General features: G+C 56.0%; 1 protein-coding gene across 1 annotated transcript; it reads right to left on the bottom strand.

The window, feature by feature from the left end:
* Nucleotides 1–3,024: 3,024 nt before the first annotated feature.
* On the bottom strand, nucleotides 3,025–13,204 carry LOC130592293 (gamma-aminobutyric acid type B receptor subunit 1-like; the record flags this gene model as incomplete). The annotated part of the gene is given in 18 exon segments (XM_057396523.1): nucleotides 3,025–3,285; nucleotides 4,357–4,500; nucleotides 5,292–5,420; nucleotides 6,296–6,420; nucleotides 6,543–6,584; nucleotides 6,587–6,635; nucleotides 7,322–7,352; nucleotides 7,629–7,686; nucleotides 7,689–7,711; nucleotides 7,798–7,890; nucleotides 7,892–7,917; nucleotides 8,228–8,360; nucleotides 8,949–9,099; nucleotides 9,204–9,281; nucleotides 10,015–10,033; nucleotides 10,917–11,126; nucleotides 11,911–12,003; nucleotides 13,034–13,204. Coding segments are annotated over 18 exon segments (1,836 nt in total), but the record flags the coding sequence as incomplete, so codon positions are not given.
* Nucleotides 13,205–13,820: the final 616 nt, after the last annotated feature.

Genomic DNA, 13,820 nt, shown 5'->3' with positions numbered 1-13,820 from the left:
CAGTTGGATCCAGGAACAGTCAGATCCAGGAACAGTCAGATCCAGGAACAATCAGACCCGGACAGTTGGATACAGGAGCAACTGGCCCCAGGAACAGTCAGATCCAGGAACAATCGGACCCAGGAACAATCGGACCCAGGAACAGTTGGACCCAGGAACAATCGGATCCAGGTACAACCAGACCTGGGAACAATTGTATCCAGGAGCAATTGGATGCAGGAACAATCAGATCGAGGAACACTTGGACCCAGGAACAATTGGACCTGGGGACAATCAGATCCAGGAACAATTCTGAATCGGGATTGGCTTGATCCAGGACTGAAGGACTCAGAACAACCAGAGCGGGAACAACTGGATTCAGGAATGACCCAAACCCAGGACCCTTTTGGGCCCCAATCCCCCCACCCCACACCACAGCCACCTCTGGCCAGGCCCATGGATACCCCCAACACAACACCCCCCCGTGTCCCATTGTACCCCCACCCCATTGAAACACCACACAAGACACAGGCGAAGAAGCAAGGGTCCGGTTGTCCACCCAAGTGCGACTGTACAAGAGGAACCAGACCCTGGCTACAACAGTCGGCGCGTCCAGGATCCAAACCACCCCCACACTTCCGGTTGTGACCTACCGCCGGACTATAAAGCATTAACACCCTCCCCCCCAACCCCGGTTGTACCAACCACCGCCCCCAAACAGCCGCTCGCGACAACCCGGGCGATAGGGCTTGGTTGTACAGGCAGGTTGTGCGCTACCAGTCGGACATGGCGCTACGAGGAGGGGACACCACAACCACACCGGTACAATGGGGGGGCTACAGGTGGAGCTGGTTGTAGGGGGAGAGGACAAGGTATGGGTCCACCATAGGGGATGACCATAGAGGGATGGGTTGACTGTAGGGGACAGCTATAGGGGGTAGGGGTCAACTGTAGGCAATGGGTTGGCCATAGGGGATGACTGTAGGGTACATGGGTCCGCCATGGGGATGACCATGGGGAGGGGTTGACCATAGGGGACAGCTATAGGGGATATGGGTCGGTTGTAGGCGCAATGGGTCCACCATAGGGGATGGCCGTAGGGGGCTGGGATGACTGTAGGGGCAATGGGTTGACCATAGGGGCAATGGGACCACCACAGGGAACGGCTGTAGGGAGATGGGGCGACTGTAGGGGCAGTGGGTCGACCATAGGGGTTGACTTGTAGGGGACAAGGATCCACCATAGGGGACGACTGTAGGGGCTTGGGTTGACCATAGGGGCAATGGGGCAACCGTAGGAGAGGGCTGTAGGGGTTGGATTGACCATAGGGGACCCCTGCGACAACAGGCGGAGGCGGGTGACACCCGGAGCCACGTGATAGGCCAAGAGACCCAGACCCAGGGCAAGAGGGTCCAACCCCTATAATTACCCCCTTCCCCCTATAATTACCCCCTTCCCATTCTTATTACCCCCTTCCCATAGCAGTTACCCCATTCCCATTGTAATTACCCCATCCCATTGTAATTACCCCCTTCCCGTTGTAATTACCCCATCCCCATTGTAATTTCCCCCTTCCCATTGTAATTACCCCCTTCCCCATAGTAATTGCCCCCCCTTCCCATTGTAATTACCCCATCCCGATTGTAATTACCCCATTCCCATTGTAATTACCCCTTTCCCATTGTAATTACCCCCTTCCCCGTTCTATTGGCAGTTACTCCCATTGTAATTATTCCCATTGCAGTTACCCCTTCCCGTTGTGGTGCCCCTTTCCCATTGTAATTGCCCCCCTTCCCCGTTGGAATTACCCCCTTCCCATTGGCATTACATTCCCATTGTAATTACCCCCATTCCCATTGTAATTACCCCCTTTCCCATAGTAGTACCCCTTCCATTGTAATTACTTCTCCCCATTGTAATTACCGCATTCCCCATGGTAATTATCCCCCTTCCCATTGTAACTCCCCCCTTCCCCATAGTAATTACCCCTTCCCATTGTAATTACCCATTCCCATTGTAATTACCCCTTCCCCATTGCAATTACCCCCATGCTAGTACCCCCATATTAATTACCCCATGCTAATTACCCCAAATGTAGTACCCCGAGGGATCCTTACTCGACAGAAAACTCCCATTGTAATTACCCCCCTTTTAATCACACCCATATTAGTGAGCCCACGTTAATTACCCCCCCATGCTAATTGCCCCACATTAATTGCCCCATGGAGGGGTCACTTATAGAGCCGATAGACCCCCTATTTCCCCCCTCCCTTTGCAATTACCCCCCTTTTCAACACCCCCCATTTCAATCACCCCTATTAATGACCCCCATGTTAATTACCCCATATTAATTACCCCCCATGCTAATTGCCCCACGTTAATTGCCTCCCATGGAGGGGTCACTTATAGAGCCGATAGACCCCATATTTACCCCCTCTTACTGCAATTACCCCCCAATTTAATCCCCCCCCATTACAATGACCCCTATGTTAATTACCCCCACCTTAATTACCCCCCATGCTAATTGCCCCACATATAATTGCCCCATGGAGGGGTCACTTATAGAGCCGATAGACCCCCTATTTCCTCCCCTCCCATTGCAATTACCCCCTTAACACCCCCCAATTTAATCCCCCCACATTACAATGACCCCTATGTTAATTACCCCCACCTTAATTACCCCCCATGCTAATTGCCCCACATTAATTGCCCCATGGAGGGGTCACTTATAGAGCCGATAGACCCCCTATTTCCTCCCCTCCCATTGCAATTACCCCCCATTTTCAACACCCCCCATTTCAATCACCCCCCTATGAATGACCCCCATGTTAATTACCCCCCATGCTAATTGCCCCACGTTAATTGCCCCATGGAGGGGTCACGTATAGAGCCGATAGACCCCCTATTTCCTCCCCTCCCATTGCAATTACCCCCCTTTTCAACACCCCCCATTTCAATCACCCCCCTATGAATGACCCCCATGTTAATTACCCCCATGCTAATTGCCCCACGTTAATTGCCCCATGGAAGGGGGGGGGGGGGGGGTCACTTATAGAGCAGATGCACGCGGCTCCCGTCGCAGTTGCCCCTGCCCATCTTGTCGGCCTGCTCGGCCACGAGGCAGCGGACGAGGGGCAGGCTCTGGGGGTAGAAGGGACCCCCCGGGGGGGTGGGCGCCCCCTGCGGGTGGGGGTCGGTGGTGGTGCCGCCGGTGGTGCCGGTGGCGGAGGACGAGGAGCGGCGCCGGGAACGGAGCTGCTGCCGGGCCTGGAGCTGCTGCCGGAGCTCGGAGACGCGCTCCTGTTTCTGGGGGGGTGGGGGGGGGAAGTGGGGATCAATGGGGAGGGGAGGGGGGATCACCGGGGTACAGCCCCCAAGTAAAGCCCCCCCAAGCCCCCCCAAGTTACAGCCCCCCAAGTTAAAGCCCCCCCAAGTTACAGCCCCCAAGCCCCCAATCTACACCCTCCAATCTACACCCTTCAATCTACACCCTTCAATCTACACCCTCCAATCTACACCCTTCAATCTACACCCTTCCATCTACACCCTTCAATCTACACCCTTCAATCTACACCCTTCAATCTACACCCTCCAATCTACACCCTTCCATCTACACCCTTCCTACACCCTTCCATCTACACCCTCCAATCTACACCCTCCAATCTACACCCTTCCTACACCCTTCCATCTACAACCTTCCATCTACACCCTCCAATCTACACCCTCAATCTACACCCTCTTCCATCTACACCCTTCAATCTACAACCTTCAACCTCCACCCTTCAAGCTTCACCCTCCAATCTACACCCTCCAATCTACACCCTTCAATCTACACCCTCCAATCTACACCCTTCCATCTACACCCTTCCTACACCCTTTCCATTCTACACCCTCCAATCTACACCCTCAATCTACACCCAATCTACACCCTCCAACACCCTTCTACACCCTCAAGCCACCCTCCAATCTCTACACCCTTCAATCTACACCCTCAATCTAATCTACACCCTTCCATACACCCTTCCATCTACACCCTTCCATCTACACCCTTCCATCTACACCCTCCAATCTACACCCCTTCCATCTACACCCTCTCCACCCTCCAATCTTACACCCTCTTCATCTACACCCTCTACACCTCTTCCATCTACACCCTCTTCCTATCCCACCCTTCAATCTACACCCTCCAATCTACACCCTCCAATCTACACCCTTCCACACCCTCTCTACACCCTTCCATCTACACCCCTTCCACCACCCTTCCTCTACAATCTCCACAGCTTCCATCTCCACCCTTCCATCTCCACCCTTCCAGCTCCACCCCTCCTGCCTCCCCCTCCACCCCCCCATCCGGTTGTCCCCCCCCGGCCCCCCAACCTCCGCAATGATCTTCTCCAGCTCCCGGTTCTCCTTCTCCAGGAGCCGGGATTTCTCCTCCTCGTTGTTGTTGGTGGACGAGCCGGTCTTCATGGTGTCCTGCTGCTCCGACTGCCACTCGCCGCGGGTGATGAGGCGCCGCATCTGCAACCGCCGCCCTCAGCCATGGGGCTATGGGGCACCCGATGGGGCTACAGGCACCCAATGGGGCTATTGGGCACCCAATGGGGCTACCGGCACCCAATGGGGCTATTGGGCACCCAATGGGGCTATGGACACTCAATGGTGCTATGGGGCACCCAATGGGGCTACTGGCACCCAACGGGGCTACGGACACTCAATGGGGCTATGGGGCACCCAATGGGGCTACAGGCACCCAATGGGGCTATTGGGCACCCAATGGGGCTACCGGCACCCAATGGGGCTACCGGCACCCAATGGGGCTACAGGCACCCAATGGGGCTACGGGCACCCAATGGGGCTATGGGTCAGCCAATGGGGCTATGGGCACCCAATGGGGCTATGGGTCAGCCAATGGGGCTACGGGTACCCAATGGGGCTATGGGCACCCAATGGGCCTATGGGCACCCAACGGGCCTATGGCCACCCAATGGGCCTATGGCCGCCCAATGGACCTATGGCCACCCAATGGACCTATGGTCACCCAATGGGCCTATGGCACCCAATGGGCCTATGGCACCCAATGGACACACCAATGCCCCTATGGACACCCAATGAGCCTATGGCTGCCCATGGACCTTTGGCCACCCAATGGACCTATGGTCACTCAATGGGCCTATGGCCACCCAATGGACCTATGGTCACCCAATGGGCCTATGGAATGTTGGGTACTCACCTCCACCCATTGGGATGCTGGGTCCTCCCCAGCCCCATTAGGAACCCTTGGACCCCCCATCCCTCGTCCCCACCATCACCTTGGGCACGAAGAGGACCACCAAGGTGATGTAGGAGGAGAAGACAACAGCCAATGAGGCGAAGGCGAAGGCCGCATCCTGTTGGCTGCTCAGGATCATGGTGACGGGCGCTGTGATGAGGCAGAGGACCTAGGGGGTGGAAGGAGATGGGGTCACTAATGGCCACCAGCGGTCACCAATGGCCACAATGGCCACCAATGGTAGCCAATAGCAGCCACCAATGGTAGCCAATGGACGCCAATAGCCACCAATGGTCATCAGTGGTCGCAATGGCCACCAATGGTCACCAAGGGTAGTCAGTGGTCACCAGTGGTCAACAATGGTTGCCAATGGTCCCAATGCCACCAATGGTCACCAATGGTAGCCAATGGTCACCAATGGTCAACAATGGGTGCCAATGGTGCCAATGGTCCCAATGGCCACCAATGGTAGCCAATGGTAGCCAATAGCAGCCAATGGTGGCCAATGGACGCCAATGGCCACCAATGGTCACCAATGGTAGTCAATGGTCACCAGTGGTCAACAATGGTTGCCAATGGTCCCAATGGCCACCAATGGCCACCAATAGTCATCAATGGCTGCCAATGGTCACCAATGATCGCCAATGGTCACCAATGATCACCAATGGTCCCAATGGCCACCAATGGCCACCAATGGTCATCAATGGCTGCCAATGGTCACCAATGGTCACCAATGGTCCCAATGGCCACCAATGGCCACCAATAGTCATCAATGGCTGCCAATGGTCACCAATGATCGCCAATGGTCACCAATGATCACCAATGGTCCCAATGGCCACCAATGGTCATCAATGGCTGCCAATGGTCACCAATGGTCACCAATGGTCCCAATGGCCACCAATGGTCCCAATTGTCCAAATGGCCATCAATGGTCACCAATGGCCACCAATGGCCACCGATGGCCACCAATAGCCACCAATGGCCACCAATGGCCGCCAGCGGGCCTGTGGGGTGAAGAGCCGAGCAGGGTGATGGAGAACTCACCGCCACATTTATAGTATTCATCCCCACCGCTCGGTGGTCGTTGATCTTCTCGGTGGACACGCTCTTGGTTTCATAGGCCAAGAGATGCCCAAGAGCAGGAGCAAGCCCTTGAAGCCATGAAAGTCCTTTGGGATGGAGGAATGGGTCAAACAAGGACCATCCAATGGCTTCCCATGGTTCTCCCGCAGCCCATCGACCCAATGGGGACCCCCGCCCCCCCAGCCATGGAGCCCTCCTTGATGCCCACCAAGCCAAGTGTTCATCTTGGGGGAGCTGCAGTGCTCCAGTTGGGCAGGATGGAGACGTCCGTGTCCGTCTTGGGTTCCTCCTTGGTGAATCCCTATGGGGATATGGGGGACAAAAGGGGTGGGGTTGGGGTTGGGGTTGTCCCCCAAGCAGCACCTCAACACCTTGAGGACCTCCCTAGACATTGAATGGCCCCACAACACCTTGCCCATGCCCCAACACCTTGACTGTGACCCCAAGGCCTTGACCATGCCCAACACCTTGACCATGCCCCACACCCTTGACTGTGACCCCAACACCTTGACCATGCCCCAAACACCTTGACCATGCCCCAACACCTTGACCATGCCCCAACACCTTGACTATGCCAAACACCTTGACCATGACCCCAAGACCTTGACCATGACCCCAACACCATGCCCATGCCCCAACACCTTGACCATGCCCCAACACCTGACCATGCCCCAACACCTGACCATGCCCAACACCTTGACCGTGACCCCAAGACCTTGACCATGCCCAACACCTGACCATGCCCAACACCTGACCATGCCCCCCACCTGACCATGCCCAACACCTTGACCATGCCCCAACACCTGACCATGCGCAACACCATGACCATGCCCCATCTCCTTAACTATGCCCAACACCTGACCATGCCCAAGACCTTGACCATGCCCAACACCTGACCATGCCCAACACCTTGACCATGCCCCAACACCTGACCATGCCCAACACCTTGACCATGCCCCAACACCTTAACTATGCCCAACACCTGACCATGCCCAAGACCTTGACCATGCCCAACACCCTGTCCATGCCCAACACCATGCACATGCCCCAACACCTTGACCATGCCCAACACCTTGACTGTGACCCCAACATCTTGACCATGCCCAACACTCTTGACCATGTGCCAACACCTTGACTGTGACCCCAAGACCTTGACCATGCCCAACACCATGCCCATGTCCCAACACCTTGACTGTGACCCCAACACCTTGACCGTGACCCCAACACCTTCACCATGCCCAACACCATACCCATGCCCCCACCTCAATGCAGGCGATGCAATGGGTCCACTTACCTGCCAGATGACCAAGGTGTGACCACGTCCAGCCCCACCAGCAGCCCCACGGTGGCAGGAGCTTCCATGGCTCCAAGGTCACGGGGGAGGAGGGGGAGAACACCACCATCACCATCACCTCATCAAGGACCCCCATTGGGCTCCCTCTTGAGCCCATCCCCTTCTTCTCCTCACCTTCCTCTTCTCCTTCTTCTCGTCCTTCTTGGTGAAGACCGTGTGGACCCACCAGATCTTGGTGAACATGCTCCCATAGGCTAGGCTGGCCAAGGCCCAGGAGCCACAGGCGGGCCTATAGAAAGAGGGGGCAGAGATGGGGTACGCTTGGTTGGACCTCCCCATCCCCACCATTGACCCCCATTGGGGTGTCTCCATCGAGCACCCCCAATGCTCCTCCTCTTGCCCCCATCCCCCCACCATTGACCCCATTGGGGTGTCCCCATCGAGCACCCCCAATGCTCCTCCTCTTGCCCCCATCCCCCCCATTGACCCCATTGAGGTGTCCCCATCGAGCACCCCCAATGCTCCTCCTCTTGCCCCCATCCCCACCATTGACCCCCATTGGGGGTGTCCCATCGAGCACCCCCAATGCCCCCCTGTACCTGGCACACGAAGGGGAACAGGCCGGGTCCAATGTGGTAGTCATCGAGGCCAAGGGGGTAGACGGCGGCCAAGGCCAAGGTGCACCCCACGGCGGTCATGTTGTTCAGGTAGGGCTGGGAGTTCTGGATGTACCTGCAGGAGAGCCCCCGTGGCACCTATAGGCCCCTATAGGGCCATCGATAGCTTGAGGTGCTATAGGGCCACCTACAGCTTGAGGTGCTATAGGGCCACCTACAGCTTGAGGTACTATAGGGCCACCTACAGCTTGAGGTGCTATAGGGCCATCGACAGCTTGAGGTGCTATAGGGCCATCGACAGCTTGAGGTGCTATAGGGCCACCTACAGCTTGAGGTGCTATAGGGCCACCTACAGCTTGAGGTGCTATAGGGCCATCTACAGCTTGAGGTCCTATAGGGCCATCGACAGCCTTGGTTGCACCTGGAGGTCCTATAGGGCCATCGACAGCCTTGATGGCACCTGAAGTCCTATAGGGCCATCGACAGCCTTGGTGGCACCTGAAGGTCCTATAGGGCCATCGACAGCCTTGGTGGCACCTTGAGGGTCCTATAGGGCCATCGACAGCCTTGGTGGCACCTTGAGGTCCTATAGGGCCATCTACAGCCCTAATGTGACCTGAAGGTCCTATAGGGCCATCGACAGCCTTGGTGGCCCCCAAAAGGTCCCATAGGCCCTGACTGTCCCCCAACGCCAAGCACCGACCTGACGTGCCCGTTGTAGATGTTGAAGGCCAAGCAGATGATGGCCAAGAGGATGCCCAAGGAAGCCAACACGGAGACGGAGATGAAGAGCTTCTGGGACAGGAAGCGGAAGGTGGTGATGACCTTGGTGTAGTCGGCTGGTGGGGAACCACCTGTAGACCCCATAGCACCATGAAGGGACCATAGGGTCTTCTCCCCCACCCTCCCCAGCCCCACAGAAGGGATGTGGGGACACCCCCTTGGTGGCCCCACTCACCAATCCACTTGTCGTTGTTGTACCAGGAGAGGTTGTCCTTGGTGCTGTCGTAGTAACCGATCTTCTTGTAGACACCTCCTATGGGGGGAGAAGATGTGGGGCAGGTTGGAATCACCCATCGCGCCCCATAGGGAGGGGTTCTTCGTGCTCAGATGGAGCCCCAGACCCAGCATCTTCGAGAAGGACGTTGGTGGAGGACATGGGGCCACCACTGGGCTCCCCTATGGAGACCTATGGAGGGCACCCAATGATGATGATGATGATGATGAGCTCCATAGGGCCATCAAGAAGGACCCTGATTGAGGACATGGGGCAACCATTGGGTTCCCCATGGAGAGCACTTAATGATGATGATGATGAGCTCCATAGGGCCATCAAGAAGGACCCTGATTGACATGGGGCACATTGTGGGCACCCAATGATGATGATGATGATGATGAGCTCCATTGAGGGACCCCTGATTGGACATGGGGCCACCATGGAGAGCACCCAATGATGATGATGATGATGATGATGATGATGATGAGCTCCATAGGGGCCATCCCAAGAAGGACCCTGATTGAGGACAGGGCCACCATTGGGTTCCCTATGGAGATCACCCATGATGATGATGATGGCTCCATCAAGGACCACTTCTTCATGGTGAAGGAGACCAAGCCTTGCCAGAAGAGGTGCCCAAGGAGGCGACGGCCACCTTTGCTCCTCCCCTTTGATGCCACCCACGGTCCCCATCACCCACCCCATTGCTGACACCCAACATGACCCAACCCTACCATGGACCTTTGAGCTTACCCCAAGGCCCTTCACCCACCTTGGAGCTGCTCGATGAGCTGGGTTGGGTAGGATGGGATGGATGGGGTGGGGTGGGATGGGTTGGGTTGGATTGCGTTGGGATGGGTTGGGTTGGGTAGGATGGGATGGATGGGATGGGGTGGGATGGCTTGGGATGGGGTGGGTTGGATGGGATGGGATGGATGGATTGCATTGGGATGGGTAGGATGGGATGGATGGGAGGGGTTGGGATGGGTGGGTAGGATGGGATGGATGGGAGGGGTGGATGGGATGGGATGGTGTGGATGGGATTGGTTGGGATGGGATGGGTTGGATGGGATGGGGTGGATGGGATGGGGTGGATGGGATGGGATGGGCTGGATGGGATGGGTTGAGTAGGATGGGATGGATGGGATGGGGTTGGATTGCATTGGGATGGGTAGGATGGGATGGATGGGAGGGGTTGGGATGGGTTGGGTAGGATGGGATGGTGTGGATGGGATTGGTTGGGGTGGGATGGGTTGGATGGGATGGGGTGGATGGGATGGGGTGGATGGGATGGGTTGAGTAGGATGGGATGGATGGGATGGGGTTGGATTGCATTGGGATGGGTTGGGTTGGGTAGGATGGGATGGGATGGATGGGTTGGGATGGGTTGGGTAGGATGGGATGGTGTGGATGGGATTGGTTGGGGTGGGATGGGTTGGATGGGATGGATTGGATGAGATGGGATGGGATGGGATGGGGTGGGATGGATGGGATGGGATATGTTGAATGGGATGGGCTGGATGGGGTGGGGTGGATGGGATGTGATGGGGTGGCATGGGATGGGAGGGATGGGATGGGGTGGGATGGGTTGGCTTGGGATGGGCTGGATGGGGTGGGATGGGATGGGTTGGCTTGGGATGGGCTGGATGGGCTGGGCTGGAGCTCCCAGCTGGCTCCAGGATGGCCTTGTACCATGTTGGAGATGCTGCGGGTGTTCTCGGGGTTGAGCATCACGATCTCGGTGGTGACGTGGCCTTCAACGGCTTCGGCCATCTCAGCCTCAGTGCAGTTGATGGCCGGGTCCTTGATGCGGAACCAGTTGTCCGCGTACCAACCAATGAGGAACCAGACGTACTTCTTGCCATAGAGCTTCTCCTTGTAGACCTGCGGGGGCTCCAGCATCCAGCATCCATCCATAGATCCATCCATCATCATCCATCATCATCCATCCATCATCATCCATCATCCATCCATCCATCATCCATCCATCATTCATCCATCATCCATCATTATCCATCCATTATCCATCATTATCCATCCATCATCCATCATCATCATCCATCATCCATCATCATCCATCCATCATCCATTATCCATCATCCATCATCATCCATCCATCATCCATTATCCATCATCATCCATCATTATCCATCCATCATCCATCATCCATCCATCATCCATCATCCATCCATCATCCATCCATCATCCATCCATCATCCATCCATCCATCCATCCATCATCCATCATCCATCCATCATCCATCATCATCCATCATCCATCATCCATCATCCATCCATCATCCATCCATCATCCATCATCATCCATCATCATCCATCATCATCCATCATCATCCATCATCCATCATCCATCCATCATCCATCCATCCATCCATCATCCATCATCCATCCATCCATCATCCATCTATCATCCATCATCCATCCATCCATCCATCCATCATCCATCCATCATCCATCATCCATCCATCCATCCATCCATCCATCATCCATCCAACCATCATCCATCCATCATCCATCCACCCATCCATCACCCATCCATCATCCATCCATCACCCATCCATCACCCATCAACACCCATCCATCACCCATCCATCACCCCCAACGGTTGCAGGTCCATGGGGAGCACACAGGGGCCATGGACCCGGCCTCACCTTGAGGTTGCGCACCGGCGCACGCGGGTCGGGCTGCCTGAAGGTGATCTCCAACCCGGCCTCCTTCACCCGCTGGTCCAGGTCATCCAGGGTCTGGTGGTGGGACCAAGGCAGGAGAAGCAGGGTGGCACCAAAGAGAGAAGGCAACAAAGTGAACGGGAGGTGGGAGGGGGTGCTCGTTAGTGCCCATTGACGCTCATTGGGTGCTCATTGGGCGCTCATTGGGTGCTCATTGGGTGCTCATTGGGAGATCTTTGGGTGGCATTAATTCAATCATTGGGTGGTCTTTGGGTGCTCATTGGGCACTCTTTGGGCACTCATTGTGTGCTCATTGGGCGCTCTTTGGGCACTCTTTGGGTGCTCATTGTGTGCTCATTGGGCGCACTTTGGGCACTCTTTGGGTGCTCATTGGGCGCTCATTGGGCGCTCATTGTGTGCTCATTGGGTGCACTTTGAGCACTCTTTGGGTGCTCATTGGGCACTCATTGGGTGCTCTTTGGGTGCCCATTGGGCACTCATTGTGTGCTCATTGGGCGCTCTTTGGGCACTCTTTGGGTGCTCATTGTGTGCTCATTGGGCACACTTTGGGCACTCTTTGGGTGCTCATTGGGCACTCATTGTGTGCTCATTGGGCGCTCTTTGGGCACTCTTTGGGTGCTCATTGTGTGCTCATTGGGCGCACTTTGGGCACTCATTGGGTGCTCTTTGGGCGCTCATTGGGCTCTCATTGGGTGCTCTTTGGCCGCTCATTGAGCTCTCATTGGGTGCTCTTTGGGCGCTCATTGGGCACTCATTGGGTGCTCTTTGGGCGCTCATTGGGCTCTCATTGGGTGCTCATTGGGCTCTCATTGGGTGCTCTTTGGCTGCTCATTGAGCTCTCATTGGGTGCTCTTTGGCCGCTCATTGAGCTCTCATTGGGTGCTCTTTGGGCGCTCATTGGGCTCTCATTGGGTGCTCATTGGGCACTCATTGGGTGCTCTTTGGGCGCTCATTGAGCTCTCATTGGGCTCTCATTGGGCGCTCATTGGGCACTCATTGGGTGCTCTTTGGGCACTCACTGAGCTCTCATTGGGCGCTCATTGGGCGCCCATTGGTCGCTCAATGGGTGCCCCCCTCCCCGTACCGAGGTGAAGACCTCCGTGGTCTGCTGGATGGTGGCGATCTTGGTCCAGCCCCACTTCTTGAAGAGCTGCACGCGGGTGGGGTTGTGCAGCGTGGCCGAGGGGTGGGTGCGGAAGAAGGTGGGGAAGCGCTGCCGATTGGACAGCGCCGGGGAGCTGGAGCCGTACGAGAGCTGCGGGCACGGGCCCACGCCATGGGGATGGGATGGAGGGGAGCAAAGAGCTCCTCCGCCTCCAACCCCATGGGGCACTGTCCGTTGAGGAGGCTGCCCCAAACCCCTGTGTTCAGCCTGACCCATAACCAATATCCCATATCCCATATCCCATATCCCATACCCCACACCCCATACCCCATATCCCATACCCCACACCCCGTATCCCATGTCCCATACTCCGTATATCCATATCCCATACCCCATACCCCAAAACCCCACACCCCATATCCCATATCCCATACCCCATACCCCATATCCCATATCCCATACCCAATACCCCATACCCCATATCCCATGTCCCATACTCCATATCCCATACCCCATACCCCATATCCCATACCCCATACCCAGTACCCCATACCCCATATCCCATGTCCCATACTCCGTATCCCATACCCCATATCCCATACCCCATATCCCATATCCCATACCCCATACCCCATATCCCATACCCCATATCCTGTACCCCATACCCCATACCCTGCAACCCATATCCCACACCCCATACCCCATATCCCATAACCAATATCACATTTCCCATACCCCATACCCCATATCCCACACCCCATACCCC

Source organism: Pezoporus wallicus, unplaced genomic scaffold, assembly GCF_028554395.1.
Source record: "Pezoporus wallicus isolate ANWC-B61680 ecotype Strahan unplaced genomic scaffold, APGP_CSIRO_Pwel_v1 contig_10553, whole genome shotgun sequence".
NCBI lineage: Eukaryota > Metazoa > Chordata > Aves > Psittaciformes > Psittacidae > Pezoporus > Pezoporus wallicus.
Note: the sequence above shows the minus strand (reverse complement) of the source record. Positions and strands in the feature narration are given on the sequence as shown.